This window comes from Dipodomys ordii, unplaced genomic scaffold (assembly GCF_000151885.1).
Source record: "Dipodomys ordii isolate 6190 unplaced genomic scaffold, Dord_2.0 Scaffold8, whole genome shotgun sequence".
In the NCBI taxonomy this organism is placed as follows: domain Eukaryota; kingdom Metazoa; phylum Chordata; class Mammalia; order Rodentia; family Heteromyidae; genus Dipodomys; species Dipodomys ordii.
In genome coordinates this window covers 20417620-20443450 of record NW_012267224.1, presented here as the reverse complement: position 1 = coordinate 20443450, position 25831 = coordinate 20417620, and the positions used below count along the sequence as shown (strand labels likewise).

The 25831-nt window shown below is 35.3% G+C and overlaps 1 protein-coding gene across 1 annotated transcript in view; it reads right to left on the bottom strand.

Moving 5' to 3' along the window:
* Positions 1 to 1524: 1524 nt before the first annotated feature.
* Slc30a9 (solute carrier family 30 (zinc transporter), member 9) overlaps positions 1525 to 25831 on the bottom strand; it is an 86715-nt gene continuing 62408 nt past the window's right edge. Inside the window, exons 8-17 of the mRNA XM_013008911.1 lie at positions 24276 to 24378; positions 20900 to 20955; positions 17147 to 17282; positions 14915 to 14954; positions 13875 to 13946; positions 13372 to 13479; positions 12455 to 12620; positions 10224 to 10353; positions 9885 to 9998; positions 1525 to 2905 (exon numbers count right to left, since the gene is read on the bottom strand). Coding sequence (XP_012864365.1) covers positions 2861 to 2905; positions 9885 to 9998; positions 10224 to 10353; positions 12455 to 12620; positions 13372 to 13479; positions 13875 to 13946; positions 14915 to 14954; positions 17147 to 17282; positions 20900 to 20955; positions 24276 to 24378 — 970 coding nt within the window. The 3' untranslated portion in view covers positions 1525 to 2860. The remainder of the gene's footprint in view (positions 2906 to 9884; positions 9999 to 10223; positions 10354 to 12454; positions 12621 to 13371; positions 13480 to 13874; positions 13947 to 14914; positions 14955 to 17146; positions 17283 to 20899; positions 20956 to 24275; positions 24379 to 25831) is intronic.

The window sequence follows — 25831 nt, the reverse complement described above, 5'->3', positions numbered from 1 at the left end:
TATGTTCAGGGGACTGGATGCCATCATGTGGTTTCATTAATTCTTATTCTTTCAATGCCATAGTCAAAAGATGGGCCATCGTCTATAGTTTGGGGCTGCTGTGTCTAATTCTCAGCCAAAGCTAAACATAGGTATGTCACACTTTTGATAGTTACCAGATTTTAGGATTTTAACTTAGGGTAGGTAAGTAGGGGTAATCCTTAACTGGTCCTCCTTTCTTTCCAGCATTTATTTTGTAATTATTTTCCAACAAATATTTTCCTTTAAAAATATTAAAGCTAAAAACTATAGGACTAATGGCCTGGTTCATGTGGTAGAGCATACACAGAACAAACATGAGGTCTTGAATTCAATTCCTAATACTATGTAAAAAACAATATATATTTTTTATTTTCTAGATATACTCCTTTATGCCAAATTAAAATAAACATACTTTAAAGTATCAGCACAGAAACAGAATTAGAAGACAGCAACAAAGAAATTTCAATTATTATTTAAAATAGGTATGATTTCAATGAAAGTAAGATTAGAAAATTCAAAAAAAATATGAGGAATTGGCCATTTGGGGAGGAATAATTTTAAGAATTTAGAAGAATGTCTCCACACCAATTTTTAGGTCTTAAAAAATAAATCAGTTGTTCTTATCCAGAATTTTGACGAGTCATTTCACTTAGGGGGCGCTGGATATAATTTGAGCTAGCTGTCCCACGTTACCACATATGCAGTAGCAGGTTGCCAGTGGTATGGAGAGAGAAGGAAACGGTGGGATCCATACTGTGATTCAGGACATCAGTTACAAAGGTTTTTTTTTTTTTTTTTTTTTTTTATTGTAAAGATACTATACAGAGGGTTACAGTTACATGAGTGACAGTTACATGAGTGAGGTAATGAGTACACTTCCTCTTGAACATTGTTAGCCCCTCCATTGTTTTCCCCCTACCATCCCCTCCCTCCCTCCCTTCCCCGAATTTTTTTTTTTTTTTTTTTTTTTACAAAGGTTTTTTTTATTGTTATTGTTTTTCTTTTTTTATTTATTTGTGTTTTGATTGGTCCTGGGGCTTGAATTCTGATCTTGGGTGCTGTCCTTGAGCTTTTCTTTTTCTTCTCAAGGCTAGCGCTCTACCACATGAACCACAGCTCTACTTCCAACTTTTCATTTTTGGTGGTTGAGGTAAGAGTCTTATGGACTTTTCTGCCTAGGCTAGCATGGAATTGTGATCCTTAGAACTAAGTATCCTGAACAGTTAGGCTTACAGGAGTGATCCAAAACCACCCAGCATAGTCCAACACTTTTATATCTTAAAAAATAAAACTGGAATGTTACTTCACTTAAAATGTAAAACCGGCAAGGAGAATTGCGAGTTTAAATCTTCGACTGAATAGTGAGTTCTATACCAGCCTGGGCACCTTTTTAAGATCCTGTCTCAAAACACAAAACAGTTCAGTAGCAAAGCTTTTCTATAGGTTAAAAAAAAAAAAGTACAATATAAATTTTACATCATTAGATCAAAAATGACCATAGCAAACCCTTCAAACAACTATTTATTTTTTTTGTTTCTAGCATTACAACTGGCCATTAATTCACAAACTTCCGTATCATCAGTGGAAGACACTGAGCTCCTTGGTGAGCATCAGGTGCATCCAGCAGAGACAATGGCCACCACCACTCTGCAGAAGCAATGCTCACTGCTGTAGGACACTGTAAAGTGCATATGAGTTTTAACAGAGACAGCTGCAGTTTTCCACTAAATTTTTAAATTATTTAATTGAATTTTTTTCACTTTGATGCCTTATAGTCATTACAAAGCTATTTACATAATATGTAATAGCAAACGTGTTATGCTAAATGCCCATTTATAACTACAAGAAACTCATAAACACACAATTGACTATGACATTATACAAAATCACAACACAAGTTTCAGTGTAAGAGATTTACTTTCCTCTCACAAAAAGAAATATCCCATGGTTCAGATTTACATAAGTAGTGCCTCCTCTCAAATAAATTAAAATGCTGCTGCCTGCAAAATTATAAATATTTCTAGTCCATCTTACAGAAGGTTAAAAGGTTTATAAATGCTTATCTCCTAGTAAATAAACATTATAGTAATGAAGCCGGGAGGAAGGGAGGGAGGGAGGGAGAGAGGGAAGAAGTCAGTCATTGCACTGACCCACAGAAATGTACAGGGTTACTTTATGTCTCTTACCATTAGAAAAATAAACCATATAAGGAAAAAAAAGAGGCAAAAATTTACACAATGGTACCTATTATGATCCACACCAAAAGAGAATAATGAAACGTCTTCATTCAATTCAGTAACTAAGTCATTTCTGGAATGAATATTTGGATAGGAGAGTACAACTCTCAGTGATCAGGTCAAAGTCACGAAGTAGGTAGAAGTAATTTCCACACTGGATATAGAAGGACAGACCTAAAAAACACATTGACGATTTAAAAACCACATACCAAATTTAGCCAGAATATTCAAGATTAGTGGCAAAGCCTGACAGAATGAAATATTTAGTAGAAACAAAATTTCAATGTTGTTATCCTGTGGATGACAAGTACTTCTACCAATATGAAGAAAAGAAGCATGATTGCAAGTTAGAATACACACTTGTTAAAATAAGACATTGTGAGCAATTTAAGTAACCAAAATGTTCTCTATTGAAGCACAGAAACATGATTAGAAGAGTTTTAGCTCTGTGGCCTATTCAACTGCTCTTTATGTAAAATACTTCCTCCATCTTGAAAACAAAAGAAAAAAGAAAAAAAGACTTCCAAACGGTGCTGACTCTCCTTCAGTGTGAAAAGTAGAAGTGGCTCAATAAATTTGTCTCTAGAGCCCACCGAGGTAATTCATAGTATCTCCAAATCTACATGACGAATTTCAGGATTTCGTTTCTAGAAGAAAAAAAAATCCCATATTATTCATACAGAACAAAACAAAATCTTGCCCTTTTTTAAAATTTCTTTTAATCATTAGAGCCACTAAAAACATATGGTTAAACCATTTCACTATTGCACAGTAGCTAGAGACATATGTGCTAATGAAAAATCGATCAGTAGGTGAACAGGAATTCTCTAAACAGTACAGTACACAGCTCACTCCCTGAGTTATGTCATACAAAAATGTTTAGGAGACAGGATTGGTTCAAGTGATAGAGGGCTGCCTAGCAAGCACTAGGCAGAGTTAAGCCTCATTACTGCCAAAAAAATAAATAAAATAAAACTGCTTTAAGAAACTAATACATGCTAATCACTGGAAAACACTGGAAATAAACTTTTTTGAAATGAAAATGTCTGCAAAACAATACTAATCCAAAATAAAAATTCCTAACCCTTGGACATATTTTAGTAAAAATTCATATAGTCTTGGGGAAGTCACTGTGCTACAAAGTTACAATTATTAAATAAGACTCAACCTTAAGGGACTATATGCATAGGAAACCAATTCAAGGAAAAGACAGGGTTCAGAGAACAGCTCAAGTAGTAGAGCACTTGTTTAGCATGTACAAGGCTCCATGTTCAATCCCCAGTAACCAGCCAACCAACCAACTAACCAACTAACCAAAGAAACTTGTAGCAGAAAAATTTACAACTCCAAGGAAAAACAAGAAATCCAAATACAGGAGGCATATAGAGCCCTAAATAGACATAATTAGAAAAGACTCTACATTATAGTACAGCCAAAATACTAAAAGTACGGAACAAAGGAAGAATACCAAAGGTGGCAAAAGAAAACCACTAACTTATTTATAAAGCCAAACCCATCAGAATTACATCAGACCTCAAAATAGAAACCCTATAAGCTAGGAAAGCATACAATGACATAGTTCAGGGTTTGGAGGTAGTAAATAACTGCTGACTGAGATTTAGCCAAGTTAGCAAAGTTATCCCTTAAAATTGCACAAACTAAAGCAATTCATGACCACTAAGAAAGCACTGCAGAAGATACTTGAAAGAACCCTACACACGGATGAGAAAGAGAGTCAAAAATATAACAGTTCAGAAAAAAAAATCAGAAGAGAAATAGATAAATAAGAAGGAAAAAAAATCAACCTGTTCAACTTAGTAAACCAGGAAGCTCCTCTATGAAAGAAGAGAACAGAAAATGAGGGAGGATTTTAAAAAAAGAACTTGAATCCACCAGAAAAAGTTAGAAATAAACTAAAGTAAAAATAAAACCAGTAAGTAGCTCTCAATAATAACCCTAATAACCCTAAGAATAATGACCTTGATTCCCCCAGATGCAGATGGGATGACTGGATTAAAAAGACCCAACTATAGTTTTTCTGCAAGAGACAAATTCATTGGCAAAGATACAGAGTGAAAAGATGGAAAATGACATACCAAGCAAGTAGAAACTGAAAGCAAGCAGGAGTAGCTATACTTATATTTAGCAAAGTAGACTTCAAGCCAAAATTAGAACAGATAAGGTCATAATTTATTAATAAAGAGTATAACCCATCAAGAAAATAAAACAGTTGTGAATTTGTATATACTAAACATTGGTGTACCCAATTTTAGAAAACAAATACTGTTGGAAATGAAGTGACAGGTCTAGTAACAATAGCAGGTGCCTTCACCCCAACTCTCATCAATACACAGAATATTTAGACAAAAAAAACAATAATAATTTGGAGTTCAACTGTACCATTGAGCAAGTGGACTTAGAAAGTATCTATAGAATATTCCATCCAAAAGATAGAGAATACATATTCTTTTCAGCAGTTTCATGTAACTTTCTCCAAAATAAATCACATTCAAGGCCATAAAAAAGTGTAAGAAAACAGAAATGACTTCTTACATCTTATCAGAATAAAACCAAACTTCAATCACAAGAAAAAGTATGGAACCTACACAAACATATGGAAACGGAGCAATGTGCTCTTGATTGATCAGTGGGTCACTGAAGAAATAAGGGAGAAAATCTAAAATTCTTAGACAAATGAAAATGAAAATGTAACATCAGAACCTGTGGGATGCAGCAAAGACCATTCTAAAAATAAAGTTTACGAGTACCTACACTAAAAAACAAAACAGATCTTAAATAAATGCCCTAATGAAAAATAAGAATGTGACACACCTAAATCCAAAACTAGTAGACAGAAAAAAATAATATAGATTCAGCCCATAAAATGGAGACTAAAAGAACAATAAACAATCAATGGAGTGATTACTGTAGTAAAGAGAAAGTCCACAGAATGGGAGAAAAATTTTATCAGCTCTTGAGCTGATAAGGAAGTGATATTCAGAATACTGTAAAATCTCCCAAAACTAAACAACAAAAGAATAATCCAATTAATAAGTGGGGAAATGTGAACATTTTTCAAAATTAGTACAAATAAACACATAAAGAGGTGTTCCATGTTCTTAACCATAGGAAAATGCAAATCAAAACAATATTAAAATTTCTCATCAACCCAGAGAGATGGCTATCATCAAGAACACTAGCAGCTGAGCCAGCGCTGGTGGCTCATGTCTGTAATCCTGGCTACTCAGGAGGCTGAGATCTGAAGACTGCTGTTCAAAGCCAGCCCATGCAGGAAAGGCTAAGAGACTTATCTCCAATTAACCAACAGGAAACCAGAGTGGGGACTGTAACACGCTAGCTTTCAGCAAAAGCTGAGGAACAGAGCCCAGGCTGTGAGTTCAAACCCCTCAACCGACGCCCTCACCCAGAAAAACAAACAAACAAACAAAAAACATTAGCAACAACAGGGGAAGAAAGAACACTCATACACTGTTGATGGGTCTGTAACCTAGTGCAGCCACTCTGGAAATCAGTATAGAGGTTCTGAAAAAAACAAGTGACAACTACCGTATGATCCTGCTTACACTACTCTTGTGCATGTACTTGAAAAAATGTAAGTCAGAATACAACAGAGATAACTGCACACTGTTACTGTAGCACTATTTATAATAGCCAAATTATGGAATCAGCCTAGATGTCCATCAACAGATAAATGAATAAAAATATATACAAAGGCTGGGAATGTAGCTTAGTGGTAGAGTGCTTGCTTAACATGCATGAAGCCCTGGGTTCGGTTCATCAGTACCACAGAAACAGAAAAAGCTGGAAGTGGCACTATGGCTCATGTGGTAGAGTGCCAACCTTGAGCAAAAGAAGCTCAGGGACAGTAAGTGCCCAGGCCTTGAGTTCAAGCTCCAGAACTGGCAAAAAACAAGAACAATGACAAAAAAACCTAAACATGTGTATATAAACACATATGCACACAATGGAGTCTTATAAAGCCATAAATAAAAATGATATGTCATTTATAGGAAAATGGATGAACACCATGTTACGTGAAATAAGCCAGACTAAGATAAATACTGTATATTTTCATGTATATGTGGACTCAAGATCTAAAGAAAGAAAGAAGAGGGCTGGGAAGGTGCTCAGTGTTACAGTGCTTGCTTGCTTTGCATGCATGAGGCCCTAGGTTCAATTCCTCAGCACCACATAAGCAGAAAAAGCTGGAATGGCGCTGTGGCTCAAGTGGTAGTACACTAGCCTTGAGCTAAAGAGCTGAGGGACAGTGCCCATGCCCAGAGTTCAGGCCCCACAACTGACCCCCCCCCCAAGAAAAAGTAGCCATGGACATAAAAGGGATAGCTTTTGGTATAGAAAAAGCACGATGAAACACCTCCATTATATAATTAATACACTCTTTTTAAAATGTGGAGAGGAAACTATTTGGAGGAAGAACCAGAGGGAGGTAGGAAGGGAAAAAGGCAGTTGGAGGCAGAAAACATTAAGTACATTGAATATATGAATGAAAAAGTCTTAATAAAATCCTGTATTTGATGTTGGTATAATTTGTGCAGGGGAAGGGAAAAAACAAATCGTTTAAATAGGGATACAGGTGGACCCATTGCAACAAACTTTACAACTTTGGCCGGCAGCGGGGGCAGGGGGGGGGAGGGGATAGGAAGAGGGGAAACAAAGAGGCAACAATGCTTGATAAGAAATATACTCATTACCTTGCCCGTGTAATTGTAACTCCTCTGTACAGTATTTTCACAATTAAAAAAAAAGTTAATTTATTTTTTGGGGGGTGTGGGTGGGTACTGGGTTTCAAGCTCAGGGCCTTGTGCCTGGTCTACCACTTAAGCCATGTCTCAAGCCCTTTTAGCTTTCTTTGGCTATTTTTCAGAAAGGGTCTCTTGTTTTTTCAGGACTAGATTCAAACCATAACCCTTCTAAACTCTACCTGTTAAATAGTTGGTATTACAGGTATGAGCCACAGAGCTTGGCTCTTTTGCTCTTCTAGTTTTGTTTAGTTCTAGTACCATTTTTTTCTTGCTCAGCGTGGTACCCTACCACCTAAGCTACACCTTCAACGTCCAGTATTTTGCTGGTTAATTAGAACTGGAGTCTCAGGACGTTTCTGCCCAGGTTGGTTTTGAATCATGATCCTCCAATCTCAGTCTCCTTAACAGCTAGGATTACAGACATTAGCCACTTCTTGGTACCCTGCTTTTCTGATTTTTTAAATCAAAATTTCAGAGAGAACTCTAGTCAGATTTGTAAAATATATGTGCATAATGCAAAGTATACCACATATTTGCTGAATGAATTAAATGAATTGGATTAATGTCCTTAAAATTCAATGTTTGAATATAAAGTGTACTGCATTTTGTAAAATGATATAATAAAACTCATTGAAAGCTGTTGAATAGAAAGGTTAGGGAAGATCAAATGAGAGTAAGCATGTATGAAAAAATATTGTGAATCTCCTTTCAACAATTAGCATATACTTAAAAAAATAAGTAACAAGAACATAAAATGGGTCTTGTGAAGGGTAGAAATACTTGTGGTAAGGGAGAAAATAAAAACTAAGTGGAGGAGAGAGTGTGAATTTGGTCAAAATATCTTATGTACATCTGTAAAAAATGGAACAATGAAGCCTGCTGAGACTGGTTTGGGAAACAGCTAAGGGAGATGCTGGTGAATGACAGAAGGGTGAGTGTGACCAAGACACACTCACGATATGCATATATGAACATGCCAACATGAAACCCCTCTGTACAACTAATTGATACTAGTTTAAAAAGTAAATTAAAAAAACTCTATGCTTACTAGCTAACAAGATATAATGGCCATAGTTGAAACTGGTTTTTGTTACACAAAACAGAAAAATCAGTAATTTGTACCCAATTTTCAATAAGTTATTCAACAAATATTTTTGGACATATTATGTCTGATATCCTGCAAACTGGACTATTCCACCTACCACAAGAAGTTTTTATTCCAATACGTATGCAGAGATTAAAAAACAAATGATATGACTTTGCAATGCTATAAACTGAAATTAAGAAGATGTGATTAGGAAGATGTGACCATAGAATCAAAACTACAGAGCAGGTCTTTTATCTGTAAGCATTACTTGTAAGGAATTTGTGAATGTTATGACAGTCTTCCACTGAATTAATTTCCAATAGAATTATTTCATTTCAAATACAAAAACCTTCATGGAGTGACAGAAGGGTCTACCTCTACAATGATATGAAAAAAAAATTTAGACTGGAGGGTTTCCAAAAATAAGGTATTTTACAATTTTGCACTCATTTGTTAATTTTCATTATGAATTATAAAAAGAAAGTTTTTGAACTGTAATATCAACATGAGCAAAATCATGTTATTTGAAGTACTTCTATTAATTGACCAGATGTCTAGATTCTTAAAGAAATCATAGAATTAGTTCCATTCTTGTATCTCTTCAATTCTTAACAAATTAAAGAATGATCAATATCTGCAAAAGAAAAATATACTGCTCTTAACAGATTATGTTAAAGAACATTTACAAGTTTTTACGCATTGTAAACAAAGCAAACTTAAAAGTCATTAAACAGCAATTTGAGAACAATCAGACATTTTTCAGGCAATTTCATCATTAATATGTCAGTAGCATTAAGTTGCAGCAATATCTAATTGAATAAAAAATAAACATTTAAAATACTATTTATCAAAATGAATTCCAGAAAATGGAATTTTGTTGTTGTCAGTAGTAGTTGTGATGGTGTTTTGTGTTTGTGCAGGGAAGGAGGGGACACAGAAAGGAAGGATTATGGGTGATCAAATACAGTCATGACATTCAGTTACACTATGTGGAAAATGATGGGAGGCAGAAACTGGGGGAAAGTGAAGGAAGAGGTGACATTATTGAAAAAAGAAATGTTCCTAATACCTGACTTATGACATGGTAACCCATCTAGACAACACCTTAATAATCGCAATAAAATTGTATTAAAAAAACAGAAGTAAAATATAAAATAATGTCAAGTGTACTATCACATTCTAGTTATAACTTTTGGCTGTTGTCTAGTTACCTTTACTTGAATACTTATTTATACTTCAAAATACTTATTAAAAACATAAACCTTTAACTTTTAGAAACTAAGCAGATAAACTGATAATTTAGCTGGGCGCTTGTGGTTAATGCCTGTAATCTGAGCTTGAGTGAGGGTAAGATCTAAGGGTTGTAGTTCTAAGCCAGTCCAGGTAGGAAAGTCTGTGAGGCTCTTAATCTCCACTAAGCTACCAAAAAACCCTCCAGAAGTGGAGCTGTGAGGCTCAAGTGGTAGGTTGCTAGCCTTGAACAAAACAAGTTCAGGGACAGCCTGAGTTCAAGCCCCAGGATTGGCACACACACACACAAAGTATAGAATTTAGAACTGAACAAATTCAAACCATGATTCCCGAATTCACTATTATTTAACCTCCCAATCCAGTCTTTTGTTTGTTTGTTTACTTAGGGGGTACTAAGAGTATGTGAGTATGTATGCATGCGATACATTAGCACAGTGACTAAAACAAATGAAGCATTCCAAAAACAGTTGCCTTTATCACTACATTATTAGGAATGTATCTTACCTTCAATTCCTTCTCAAGTCTATCCACTTCAGCTCCTAAAGTATCAATAATATTTTCTCCATGTTTAAGCATAAAAGTCTCTAGTTCTTCAGGAGTTTTCACTTCTTGAATTTCCTATGAAGAAGAATGAAAGCAGAAAAATTAAATAAAATTTTGAAAAATCACAGTGGTACATTGACAATTTCTTCAAAAATTTAAACCATCATTAAGTTTAACAGAAAATAAAAAACATTAGGCCATTGGCAATGGAATTTAGGTTTTAGAATATTTGCATAGACTTTACAACTTGAGCATGCCTAGCCACTGCCTACAGAAGGAAATGTAAATACACAAACTTACTTGTAGCAATTGGTCAAAATCTTGTTTCTCCAAATAGGATCTTGTAACAACTCGTCCATCAAAATCAACTTCTGCCTTAAATCTTACTTTGCCTAATCCCATATCTGTGGCTTTAACATCATGGATTGCCCTGCAATCAGTAACAATGCATATAAAAGTTATATGTACATATATATATATATATATACACACACACATATGTTCTCTAATGCACAGGGTCTAGAATTTTTTCCCCCACCAGTATTGAATATGGACTATGATGGTGAAAGCATCATAAGTACCAGTAAGTGCCAAAGGTTCCCTGTCCATTTAGGTTTTTGTGCATAATGCCATATAAAACTATAAGTTTACCAAATATGGTGATGTATACATATGAGTTATAATGGCACATAGAGAAAAAAGACAGCAACTCAGATTTTGATTAAAAAATGTTTCATGTTCTCTCATAAACCTTCCCTTCATACAGCTACTAATCAATTTTCTAATACTATTAAAACTTTCTAAATACTATTTCTAAATACTACTAAATACAACAACAACAAAATTTGTGATTAGTATACTCTACAGCACTACTGCCAACAACATACTAAAATCACTTTTTTTCACTTCAGTGCTTAGGATCAAACCCAGAGTTTCCTGCCTACCAGGCAAGTACTCTGACAACATAAATATTTACTAGCTCCTAAAATTTTCATACAACTGTGAAACGCTCTTACAACTAGCACATAGGATTGATGAGAGGACTAATGAACATACGTAATATGCTTAATATTATAACCTACTATAAAGTAGATATTTAATGAGGGCTTTTGTAATATATTTTACAGATGATAAGATGATAAGGGAGAATGAGTGATTTGCTCAAGGTAGTTCAGCTATACACAGATACCCTAACCCTACTCCCACCCTAGGTCTTCAGACACCCAACTCTGGGAATCTTTTCTATTATCTGCTTCCCAGAAAGAAAGACAGATGCTCAAATATACCTGCTTTTTGCCCCTACTGCTTAGTCCAAGAGTAAAATCTTCCCCAGAAAACTGCTGAGAAATTCGTCTTTCCTATGATGACCAACATAACATTTTTCCTTAAATATGAGAAGAAATAAAACATTGAATCCTGAAAGTTTAAGTGAGACTCCAAGTACTGTTAAAATATTTGTCCTTGGAAGTGGCAATGTGGCTCAAAGTGGTATAGCAATAGCCTTAAGCAGAAAAAGCTCAGGGACAGTGTCCAGTCCCTGAGTTCAAGACCCATGATGACCAAAAAAAAGAAAAGAAAAAAAAGAGAAAGACAAAGTATTTGTCCCGTGGCTGGTCACAGAGAATACTCAGGTATTAAAGATATGTGGATCTTCAGTTCCAAGACAACCTGGGCAGAAAAATACCTGAGATGGTTATCACCAATTAAACATCTGAAGGCCAGAAGTAGGGTGTGGCTCAAGTGGTGGAGTTAAGCAAAAAAGGCAAGCAAGACCCTAACTTCAAGTCCCAGAACTGGTGTGAATGTATGCATATACACAAATAACACACACACACATACACAGGGATCAAAACAAAGCAATACTGTGAACATATGAACATCAAAAAATTAGGTAAATTAGGTTAGGAACCAGTGGCTCACGCTTGTAAACCTAGCTACTCAGGAGGGGCTGAGATCTGATAATCATAGTTTGAAACCAGGCAGGGTAGGAAAGACTGTGAGACTCTTACCTCTAATTAACAACATAAAAGCCTGAAATGGAACTATAGCTCAAGTGGTAGTGCTAGCCTTGAGCAAAAGTCACAGGGACAGCACCTGGGTGCTGAATTCAAGCCCCAGAATTGGTTATGTGCACTCACATGCATGCACATTCTTTCTTTCTCTCTCTCTCTCTCTCACACACTCTCACACACACACACACACACACACACACACACACCAATCTATTTTCAAAAATATGTAAATTACATTCACTTTGTAATAATTTCTCCACAAATAATTCTTTTATGTTTTATTAATTCCCAATTGTGAGACAAATAGAAGGGAAATAGATTCAATATTAAATGATTCCATCTTAAATAGCCAACTGCGTATAGCATTTGGCTATGTCTTATAAAAGTTATACAAAATTTAAAAGGAACCTAATAAAGAGTTTCTAAATTTACTTGGTTTCTTTCAAGATGGGAATTTCGAAACATAATAGAGTTTCAATGGCTAGAAACTTTTCAAGCATCACTGGAGTTAAGACTGACCTCACTGATGGGTCATTCTCCAGGAATTCAGTAAGCCGCTGTACTTGTTCTGGTTGGATGGATCGTCCCAAAAGTGCTTCTGTGTTAGTGTAGATGAGGAACGCTGAGACCACGCCTAGTAAGGTACCCACACCCAAAGAACCTAGGCTGTCATACAGTGGATTGCCTAAAAAAAAGCACACCGGGAAATCAGTGAATTAACATTTTCTGTTATTTCAATGAGTTTTAGAAAACAATCAGAACTTGAACTTTAGAAAACAAGAGACTTGAGGTACATTCCCAATTCATTTACTGTCTTTAATGACTCTAAATAGATTTACTATACTAGAAAATGGAGATGAATACAACTTGCTTTCCATCATATAAGTTTGTTATGCAACTTAATTCTTCTCTCTGGTTACATAGATAAGGATTAGAACATTTTCAGATTAGGTGTATCACATACATATTAATGGTATAATAGAAAAATCAATTTCTTTCAGACATATCACTATCATATTTGTTATCAACAGTATACTTGACTTCTTTTTTTCTTTTCTTTTTTAGAGGAAAGTGATGGGTGCTTTTTGAGACAAGGTTTCACTAAAAAGTTCTATTAAAGTTTACTCATTAAAGCCCATTAAAGTTCTCTCATATTATCTTAATAAATGTATGAAGTTAGTAGGATAAATATAATCCATACTACTATAAGTAAAAACTTTACAAGTTCAAAACTGCAAATTTTAAGACATAGTGAGAAAAGCATAGAGTATTACGGAATTACTTTACTAATACCTTTGTTAAGTCTAGATAAATTTCTAATTCAGAGTAATATGAACACTTTTGGAATTAATAGTTAAGCTTATTTAATAACCAAAGACAAAAACTAGAGAACTAATAGGTACAAACAAATCATCTACAGGTTAAGAAATAATTACCTGTTACAGAAGTAAGGCCCATGCAAGAAGCTGCTATTATCACTCCCAAGACCGCTGCAGTGTCCTCCAGTAACACAACATTTGTACTAGGATCTCGACTCTCCATTACTTAATTATTGGGGAAGAGATAAAAAAAAAATTTCTGAAAACTTGATACTACAAGATATTTTAATAAATATATAAAACCAAACTATAGGACAAAAATAAAACATCATATTTAACTCTTTGATATAATTTTTTATCAAATGTTAACACTAACTGATAAAGAAACCCAAATTACTGATATGTAGAAACTCAGTAGTTTACATAAGTCAAAGTCAAATATCAGCTATCTATAAGCCCAAGTGCACTACATTTCTTTTTTTAAAGAGGTTGATTTATTAGACCCATATGGGGGAAGACTATGAGATATACTTTCCTCTCATCTGTTAATAACAAAGCAATAGCACTAGAACATTTTAAGCACATAAGAAAAATTAGTATGTGGCTTCTAAAATACATACCATACTTATAAAATGACAGTCCTTTGGCCTGAGCACTCCTACGAAGTTCATTTACTGCAACAAGAAGTGTTGCTGAAAGAAAAAGATTGTATCAGCAAGGGAAAAACTTCATGCATTCAAACTATAAAGGTGGCCTATCAAAAACATAAATAAATAAGCTTAACACTTTAATGCCAGGGTTGGTATAAGGAAAAGTTCTATATTAGTTGCTAATTAATCATTTAATAAAATGAGTAAGTCTTAACTTATTAAGCAGCACTATTAGGCAGGCAACTCACTAAACCCCACATTTTGACCTTCCTAATCTTTTGATGAGGTAGGGTTACTACTATTTTAGTCTATCAAAGATGAAGGACTCCATAAATACACATAATTACAATTTGTTGATTTAAAAATTATATTAAAAATTTTTAAATAAAGAAAGGAATACCATGCATAGAAAACAGCAATGTTTCAGGGTACAAAGACTATATATGCAACAATGAATCAGGCAGTTTCATATTAATATCAGCATTTACAACATAATATTGCTATAACTATATATTCCAGAAACTTTGAAATACTCCTAATGCAAACAGAAATAGCCTTCTTTTGAAAACCAGACATTTTAAAACTCAATTTAATTATGCTTTTATGTTCTATTTCCAGTGTTCTTAGCATTATGATACTCAAGAACAAATACGCCTTTTCGCTTGTCCTCATCTGGCACAGTACCTTATACAAAGCCTTTCCTCCTTAAACAGAAAGCCTTTCCTCTCTCTCTCAACTTCCTTCTTTTTTCTTTTTGCCTTTCCTTTTCATTTTTTGGTTTGCTGACTCTCACTATATACTCTAGCCTACACTGACCCCCAAATTCAGTCCAATTGCCTCTACCTCCTGAGTGCTAGAATTACAGGCATGCACTACCATATGTGCCCAGCTGCTCCACAGTTTTGCTTTTTTTTTAAAAAAAAAACATAAGTTAGCAAACTCTAATTAATGGGTAACTGAATATACAGCACTAAATTGAGAATAAGGAGAGACTTTGTGGCAGTACATACCTCCTTCAGATACCAATGACCCTGCTAATATACAATAAGCCTAGAAAATAAACATCAAATAAAGCATGAGAAAAGTATTTTACTAAAGAATCAAAACTGCTTATACATAGGTTGTTAATATCTAAGACAGAAACATAAATCTAAGTCCAAATCCTACAAAATAAAGATTAATTGGAAAGTGTTCAAATGAAGACCATGAGATATGAGCAGAAAAATTTGGAATCTGTGGTTATGGTCACTAGATAAAGTGATGACGCACATCCATACTCATGTAACTTCTGAATTTGGATTTCTAGTACCAAGAGAATCCAGATTCAGAAAAGTAATCAAGAGTATATATAGTGACACAAGAGCTCTTTAGAGTTTTAAAACTTATACATGATTAAAACCTGAACTCTCTTAATCTAACTTCAGGGACTCTTCTGCCTGCCTCTGTAATGCAATATAAAAATTAGATGAGTGCTAGAACTATAAAGGAGCTGAACCTTTTCAGAATATACAGAGCAGTTTGTTTTAATTATATGAAACATATAGTATGAAACTGGACAATGAAAACTATAGCAAACTAATAGACCAACAGCTGTGTGGCATGCTTTAAATTCCCAGCACTTGAGAGTCTGAAAGAAGACAGTAGTTCAAGGTAAGCCTGGACTTAAAACAGAAATAAAAGCCGGGTGTGGTGACACATGGGTATGATACCAGCACTCACGAGGCTGAGGCATGAGGGTTTTGAGTCCAGTCTGGGCCATATAGTGAGACTTGTCTCAAAAATAAATTCCCCAAAAAGCAAATAAACCTAGTTTAATAGGCTTGATATTATATAGTTACATAACAGGATGTTAAAATTAGACCAATTCTTTTGTATTAATAAAAAATAAGAAAAAAATACAAGTATCCCCACATTCCAAAATGACCCATTATGGTAGCTGTTAAAGATTCCCAATGAAGATGCCCCCATCCTGGCACCTCTATCAATTAAACCACACCCTAGCACTACACTCATGAGAACATTTAAGAGAAGGCAGAAGTCAAGGTAGTCCAAAGTAAATATCTCTTTGGTGGACTCTATCAAAACTGCTCAGAAATAGAGCGGAGGCACAAGTGACCAATGAATCTTCAGGAAATGCCACTGATGTTGGCTGTGTCAGCAAAGTAGATGATTATTGTGTTTGGGGACACAAGACCCAGACATGGAGTCTTGAATGGGAACTCTTCTGAAAAGAAATCAACTGTCCAAAAAAAGCATTCTTGCCAAATGCAGGGCAATTTCAAATGTGCCTGAGATGCAGAAGCTGACAGGAGGTACTATAAACAAATTTGTGCTTGTCAAAGGACCTAATCAGAGCAATTAAGCAGTGCAATCTTCAAGAGTGCCCATGAAAGGAAAAAACAGCTTCAAATATCTGAAAAGGCAATAGAAACCAATGCAAAGTAACACTGTGAATTAGTATTTTTTCCCTCCTATCCAAACCTTGGATACTGCCCACAAAGGTAGAAAGTTGTAAGTCTTAGACAGAAGAAAACAGAAGAGGAGCATTCACCCCTATTCCCACTCCCCCAGTGCAGGCTTCCTATATAAAGGAGGCCTCAGATGAGAGACAGTTTTCACTTTAAATGTGGTTCCAAAGTAGATTAATAACATGGGACTGGATACTATACTTACTGAAATAAGACTACTTTTGGAAATTAAAATTGAACAGAGGTCCTTTTTTTTTTTTTTGGCCAATCCTGGTGATAAAACTCTGGGCCTGGACATTGTCCTTGAACTCTTTTTGCTGAAGGAGCCTCAGGTCTACTTCTGCTTGTTCCATGATTAACTGAAGATAAGCTTCTCATGGATTTTTCTGCTCAGATGGCTTCTAACTGTTATCCTCAGATCTCAGCCTCCTGAGTAGCTAGGATTATAGGCGTAAGCCACTGGCACCTGGCACAAAAGTCCTTCTGTTCTCCAAAAGTAAACTGAAGAAAATTTAAGACTATGCAACATTTGAATTAAGTAGGTTGTGCTTAAGAATTGCACTCATAGAGCTCTTCTTACATCACATGGATCGTCCTACATCCCATTACATGGATCAAGAGGTCCTGTCAAGTTACGCTCTAAAAAAGAGTAACTACAAATATACAACCCTATACTGCAGTCAGGAAAGCATATTTCTCGTTCTCTAGTACCAATATTGCACACATTGTCATATCAAAACTCAGGGGGGAAAAAAAAAAAAACAAGAGGATCACCCATAGAAGTGATTCCATAGGTTGAGGATGAAGAAGTCCCATGACTCCATGGTACCAAGACAGTCCTGCACCCATCATGAAAATACCAACACCACTAATTAGTGAAGAAATGTAACGCATATTTGAAAATCCATACCTGAAAAATTAAAAGAAGATAAGTTTATACAATAAAATGGTTACTTTCATAATATGCTTAATAGGTCTATGAAAAAGAAAACAAAAATTTCTGTGACTATGAAGACAGACATATTTAAATAAAATGTAAGTGCCAAGGTCAAATATAATCAGAAAAGCAAAGTAGAAAAACTGAAAGATATTTAAAAATACATAAAACTAAACCAAATATTTAATCCAACTATTTTAATCCCTTTTATGAATAGCTTAATTTGATTTAGTAAACCTATTTTTCTACTATGTTCCACATATATTGGTAAAATTAATCTTTTAAAAAACTACATTAAGATGTTTAATGAGCAGGATAAAATTTAAATTTCCTCTTATTGCAGCTCCTAATTGAGTATTTTGGTCTGTGGTGTAGCACATCTAAGATTTATATTACCTAGGATAGTAAACAGTTAAACCCATATAAGTTATTGCTGGTTCAGAATAGTTTAGCAAATAGGAACTGCAAATTATTACTAAAACTGTTTCTTGGATATTTTAATGACCAAAACAAAATTTCAACAATTTTTCCTAAGCATCTTTGGTCAAAAACAACTATTAATTTATATTTTCTTAAGTGCATCATTAATGCAATTAAAAAATTAAGAAAAAAAGAATCATTCACCCATAAATATAATTCGTGGAACATTTATTCCCAAACAAAATTCTGTTTGTGTCTTGTTTGATATAGATCAAACAAGAATTCTTACTTTTAACTACTTTTTAAATTCTTGTATTTGTTTTTTTAACAAAGACGTAACATTGTCACAGAGGTTTTAGATGTGAAATGTTTTACCAGTTTATCTTAAAATTTTTATTTTTCTTAACATTTTTCCTAAAGTAGTATTGGGCAAAAGGGTAAAGTTAGTTAATATCTAAATGATGAGGTATTATTTTCATTTTAGATGTTTTTGAACTATTTGTTGGTTATTGAAAAATTTTTAGATCTGTACCATAAAATGTCACTGGCTATATGTGGCTATTTATATTTAGTTAGAAGTAAATATAGTCTAAAATTTGTTCAGTCACAACAGCTACATTTTCAGTGTTAAACAGCCATATGAAGTTAGTGACTAACTATAAAGAGAAAATGTTTCCATTTTGCAGAAAATTATATTGAGCAAAACTAGAATACTGGGGGAAAAAATCTTAGGAAATCTTCACAACTTTTAAATTTTTTACCCTCTCATTTTAAATCTTTGGTATATAAAACTATTTTTGTGTAATTAGTAAATTAAAAAACAAATAGTTCTCTATACTGTCTTGTTTATAACATTTAAAGTATGCTACTACTTATAACAGGAGTACCCTGCTTACAAGTTAGGAAAGGTATTTAGGAAGCATTATGATAGATACCTTCACAGAAATAAATGTCTTTTTTCTGACACTTAAGGTTGACCAAATTCTATTAAAGAAGCTAATTGAAATCATGATACATGCAGAATTCAGACATTTTTAGATGGTCATAATAGGGCAAAAATAAGTATCTGTATCAGAAATTTGATGATTCAAAATAATGTCTTTTGGGGGTAGTACTGTTGTTTGAACTCAAGTCTCAGGCTTGGCAGTTAGGTAGGTGCTCTAACACCAAACCATGCTATTAGCCTGCTTTTTGTACTAGTTTTTTTTTCCTTTTTATTTAGTTATTTAATTCAGTTTATTGTTATTATAGAGGTTATATGCACAGGGATTACAATTACAGGAGTCAGGTAATGAGTACATTTCCTCTCTTACAGTGTCTTCTGTTCCCTCATTCTTTCCCTGTCCCTCTCTCCCTTCTCCACCCACAAGTTATATAGTTCCCTTTCATCAGTGTCCAGTGAGCTCCACTGCTGTACTTTTTCACCCATTTCCCTTTGTGTTCTATACCTTCCCCAAAACCCTTCCAAAGATATACACTTGAATGTACCATATATAAAGAAAACAGAATCATCAAAAACTTAAAAAAAGGAAAAAAAAGGTATCCTGTTTCTACATCTTGGAGTTCAGTATGTGAGTATCTAGAATCCTGTATAATTTATTATATCTCAGTGCATTTTAGATCTAATTACGGCATATCAGAGAGAACATGCACCATTTGTCTCTCTGAGCTTGGCTTGAAGTATCATTTGTTCTAGTTCCATCCATTTCCCTCAAATGACTTATTTTTGGCCAGTTGTGGGGGCTTGAACTCAGGGCCTAGGTGCTGTCCCTAAGCCTCTCTGTGTTCAAGGCTAACATTCTACCACTTGAGCCACAGCACCAGTTCTAATTTTGGAGTGGTTAATTAAGAGATACAAAAGCAGGGCTCCAGTGGCTCACGCCTGTAATCCTAGCTACTCAGGAGGTTGAGATCTAGTTCAAAGCCAGCCCAGGCAGGAAAGTCTGTGAGACTCTTATCACCATCCAGTTAACCACCAGAAAACTGGAAGTGGTACTGTGGCTCAAGTGGTAGTGCACTCATCTTGAGCTGAAGAGCAGAGGGACAGTGCCCAGGCCCAAAGTTCAAGCCCCACAACCAACGAACCAACCAACCAACCAGAAAGGGTGTGTGTGTGGGGGGGACAGAGACAGAGACAGAGAGAGAGACAGAGAGACATACACATGAGTCTCACAGGGACTTTGCTGCCAGGGCTGGCTTCAAACCCCAATCCGCAGATCTCAGCCTCCTGAGTAGCTAGGATCACAGGATAAACCTCTGGTGCTTGGCAAATTACATTATTTAATCTTCCTAATGGCTGTGTAAAATTCCATTGTGTATAGGTACCACATTTTTTGGATCCACTCATCTATTATGAGGCATCTGGGCTATTTCGAATCTCAGCTGTTGTGAATAGTGTGGCAATGAACATGGATATGCACGTGTCCTTGTCATATTCTGGCCCCTAATGTTTGGGAATACTAGTTATTTTTTAAATAAGATCGCACTTCCTGCCCAGGAACATCCTTGGACCATGGTCCACTTATTTTAGGCTTCCCATCATAGATGCAATGATAGGTATCCAACACTTTGTCCAGCTTCTACTATTGAGATGTCTAGCTTCTTCTGTTGAGATAAAGTCTCATGGAATTTTCTGGCCAGGCTGGCCTCAAACTGATCCTCCTCTTCTCAGCCTCCCATTTAGTTAGGATTGCACATGTGAGCCACTGGTGCCCCAATCAAAATAATGTATTCAAAAAGTATACTCATTTTATAATTTACTAATTAATAGTTTACTAACTTTGCATTAATAGAATAGTATGTATTAAATGAAAGCTATCATCAAAAGTTTAGAGTGGATAGCTCATCAGAATAAATCTGAAATACATATTTCCTTGGATCGAAATAAGAGAGAACTCAGATCAAAATATATACTTTGTTACTAATTATCATATGGAGAAGAAAAGATCTCTATGCTATGTTAACATAAAAGTAATTTAAACTCCCTTTTCAAATGATACCTTTAATTTACTTTGACACAAAGGTGAATTTTGCACTTTAGATACTTTAGTGGAATAAAAGTATCAGATTTTTCACAAACTGCAGAGATATAAATTGCAGATTTCTAAAACTTGGCTGCTTTTATTTCAATGACAAGACAAACAAAAACAAAATAAAGACTGTATCCTTACGGATGAGTAGGATCTGGTGTTTGAACAGACTTACTGATGCCCAATGCTAGTAAACCCTATAGAGAAGAAGGAAAAAAGTAAACATTAGCAAAATGGATAATATAAGATTAAGGCAGTTTGGTGGGTGCATGGTGACAATAATAAACTTTTAACATACCCATGTTCAATGGCCTAGCAATTCTGGTTTCCAGTATTAAAGAGAATAAAGATGAACTCAGCAGAGTTCAAAACCACATGCTTTTTCCCACAAAGACGAAAACCATAAAGCAATCTAAAAATCCATCAGTTGAAAAATGCAAAACCAGTAAAGAACCATCAATTACTCCTATAACACTTTAATGACAAAGAAAGTTTTTACGTTATTAGTAAATGAAACACAAGGAAAAGGCAAGTTAAGACAGTATGTACAGTAAGTATAACAACTTATGTTTTGCAATTTTGTAATGTACTTACAATATAAAGAACAGGAAAAAGTCTGGAGGAATAAAACTAAGTTTATAACTCACAGGAGAGAAATCTAATTAGATGTTTTAAAAGATGTTTTTTGTCAACAAAAAAGAGAAAAGGTCTAAAAACCATGTACTGTTTGTAGATACACATACTAATAGTAAAACTCCAAAAACATGTACAAGAAGTACCTATGTCAACATATATAGAACAATTTGGCAGGAAAGAAACCTTTTCTCTGTTGGCTGGAGGTGGTGGTAGGAAATAGAGCTCAGTTGGTTGAGTGCTACCTATTTATTTCTAAAAACTTAGGCTTGTTCCCTCGCATTCCCCCTTCTCCCCTGCACTAAAAACACCACCACCACCAACAACAACTTTCCTTCTTGGAAAAAATATCTAAAATAAATAAAGCAAATTGTTAACATATGGTAATATTATGTGTTAACAATATATGTTAATAATATTTGTTAACAATTCAACCTAGCAACTTAATTGCCAGATCTATAGACCTTTCCTTCCTTCCCTCCTTTCTCACTTCTCACTCTTTTCTCCCTTTCTTTAATTTCTAAATTTTATTTTATCTTTTTTGTCAGTCATGGGGCCTGAACAATGGGCCTGGTCACTGTCCCTCAGCTCTTCAGCTCAAGGCTAGTGCTCTACCATTTGAGCCACAGCGCCACTTTCATCTTTTTCTGCTTATGTGGTGCTGAGGAATGAAACCCAGAGTCTCATGCATGCAAGGCAAGCACTCTACCACTGAGCCACCTTCCCAGTCCTTTATTTTATCCTTTTTATAGGAGTTACCCACTGGAATCTCTTGATATTAGTATGCTTGTTCCTAGTAAGCCCTTTCCACTGTAACTTGATATGAATTTAGAAATCTGGCCAGGCACGATGGCTCAAGCCTTTAATCCTAGCTATTTTGTGTGTTCACTGTTGTGTTCCGTTGATCACTTTAGAGAAGTTTAACAAATTAACCCCATGGCATCCAATCCATGTGAACATGGAACATGTTAAAGGGCTACAGCCCAGGCCTTTAATATTTTTCCTCCAGTCAGTCGTGGGGCTTGAATGCTGGGCCTGGCCCCTGTCCCTCAGCTCTTCAGTTCATGGTAAGCACTCTACCACTTGAGCCACAGCACCACTTCCAGTTTTCTGGTGGTTAATTGGAGATAAAGAATCTCACAGACTTTTCTGCCCTGACTGGCTTTGAACCACAAGCCTCAGATCTCAGCCACCTGAGTAGCTAGGATTACAGGCATGAGTGGCTCTTAAATATTCTTATAACTCTTTCACTGTATAGTCTCCCAAACTTGTTCCAATGTAAATAGAATTATATGTAAACACTGAAAAATTATTCTCTTATACTGAACAGATACACAAGTATTTTTGTAGGGTTTATTTATTTATTTATTTTATTGTGGGGATTGAACTCAGAGCCTGGGCGTCCTGAGCTCTTCTGCTCATGGCTAGTGTTTTATCACTCTGAGCCACAGTGCCACTTCTGGTTTTCTGGTGGTTAACTGGAGATAAGGGTCTCATGGACTTGCTGGAGCTGGCTTTGAACCATGATCCTCAGCCTCATACACATAATCTACCAATGCCCAGCTAATATAGCATTACTTTCAAAGGTTTGGTTTTTTTCATATTCATAATTTGGGCCACAAGAGATTAGAAGATACTTTAATTTTTTTTAATTCTTCATTTGCAAATTCAAGGAAGGCAAGTCAAGTCACTAATCTAATGTAAACACATTTTAAACCACAGAATATTTATTTTATATCTTTATCCAAAGAACTTAAATTTGTTAATTACGTTATTAAGGATATACTTACAAAGCAAATTTTAACTTAATGTAACAGTTTTTTCACAAAAGCTTGTAACCAAATATTAAGTAACTCAAGTTTTTAAAGCATAAAATTTTGTTTTAAACTATGACCATAAGCCCAGTTCTGGTGACTCAGGCCTCCAATTCTAGCTATTTTCAGGAGGCTGACACCTGGAATAGAGCAGACATGACATAGAGAAGTCTGAGAGATTCCATCTCTGAAATAATCGACAAGATCTGGGCTGGAAGCATGGCATGAGTAGTTGAGCCAGCCAACCAAAAAAGCTGAGTAAGCTTGAGGCCCTGAGTTCAAAGTCAGGAACAACAACAACAATAACAACAATTGTTTATGTGTGTGTGTGTTGCATATGCACACAACAATGATCACATTCCTATGTACAGTTATCTCTCAGTATCACTGGGGGTTAATTCTATAACCACCTAAAGACTTTAAAGTTTGGGGCTGGGAAAATGGCTCAGTGGTACAGTGTTTGCCTTGTATGCATGAGGTCCTGGGTTCCATTCTTCAGCACCATAAAAACAACAACAACAACAAAAAAAAACACAAAACAAAACAAAAAAAAAACAGAAAAAAGCCAAAGTGGCGCTGTGACTCAAGTGGTAGAGTGTTAACCTTAAGCTGAAGAGCTGAGGGACAGCACCCAGGCCGAGTTCAAGCCCCATGACCGACAAAAAACAGAAAAACAAAAAACTTTAAAGTACTTGGCTGCTCAAGTCTTTTGTATAAAATAGTACAGTAATTGCATATGACCTAAAAACATTCAAATATTTAAAATGATCTCTATAGTACTTTTCATGTAATGAAAATACAATTTACACAGCATACATGTAATTTTTAAGCTGTTTTGTTGAAAGATACATGTTTTTCTGAGTACTTGGAACCCACTGTTGGTTCAATGTGGTGCTGTGGATCACAGATGCATAACCTGTACTCACAAGGCCACAGCTCTGAAATAAAGCAGCTTATTTTCTTCCATAAGCCAACTATGGCAATCACTCACTCTTTGAATAGATCATTTTTTACACTATAGCTTAAAAAAACTACTTTAAATAATATTAAAGATCCCCTTTTCTCCTTACCTGGTTACAAGTATCAGATAATGAGTGTATAGCTTCTGAGAACATACTTGCTGAACCCGTATAAATCCAAGCAAGAAATTTAAAGAAACAGTTTAAACCATTGCTAGGAGAGAGAGAGAACAATATGGTATAGATATGGATTAAAAACTTTCACCAAAAGCTTATTCAATCAACTTTATATGTCTCTGTATTAGATCCTGTTACAAGTAAATTTAAAAGGACTTTACTATTGTTCAAGTAAAAATATAAAAATACAAATATGGCAACAATAAGTACTCAAATGAAGAGGTAATGCTAAGTGTTGAGTTTTTTCTTCTTCAACTACAATTACTATTCCTTAGGTTATCTTAACTAATTCAACAGCTTTAAATTATCACCTGTAACTTGAATCTCTGTCTTGAGCTTCAGACCAATATTTACTAACAATAATACTTACTAAGTACATGTTATATACTAGGTACTATGCTTACCAGTTTACAAAGATTACATACATTCTTCCAATGAGAAAAACTATAATCAATTATTTCACTGGTGAAAAGAACAAATTTTGTTGGCCATCTATGTCTGGGTACCCTATAACACCTAAAAAATGACCTTACTTTCTCTGCTCCCTATTTCCTTGTTCCTCTCAGTGAATGGTGCAATATTTAACTGTCCACACCAGACTGGGCACTGTTTTGAACTACAGACTCAAAGTATTTCTTTTCTTCTTGGGCCCATACTGGGGCTGGAACTCAGGGTTTCATGATCCGCCTGGCTCTTTGGCTCAAGACTGGTGCTCTGCCACTTGAGCTGTACTGCTACTTCTGACTTTTTGCTGCTTAATCGGAGGTAAGACTTTTGCATGACTGGCTTTAAATCTCTTTCTTTGGACCTCAGCCTACTCAGTAGCTGGGATTACAGGTGTGAGCCACCAACACTAGACCTTAGTACTTCTTGAACTAGTCTGTGTTTTCCTATCTATTCCATCCAAAAGCCTGTCTGCATTTTTTTTTTTTTTTTTGGTTGTGGGGCTTGAACTCTGGGTCTGGGCACTGTTCCTGAGCTCTTCAGCTCAAGGCAAGTGCTCTACCACTTGAGCCACTGCAACACTTCCAGTTTTCTAAGTGGTTAATTGGAGATAAGAGTTTCATGGACTTTCCTACCCAGGCTGGCTTTGAACTGTGATCCTCAGATCTCAGCCTCCTGAGTAGATAGGATTATAGGAGTGAGCCACCAGTACATGGTTTTTGTCTGCATTTTTTTGTAAATGTCTTTGTCTAGTTTAATTTCCCTACTACTTCAAGAATTGTATGTGCTTATACTTACAAATTCTATCACAGTATATGATACATATTTTTAGGATATCAACATTTATTATTCATTTATCATGTTTGATGAAAAACATCATGATTATATGCTTGGAAAATCCTTACACCCATTTTCCAGGGAGTGTTTGTCATAATTTAAAGGGTATTTTCCGGGCTGGGAAGGTAGCTCAGTGGTAGAGCGTTTGCCTTGCATGCCTGAGGCCCTGGGTTCGATTCCTCAGCACCACATAAGCAAAAAGAAAAAAG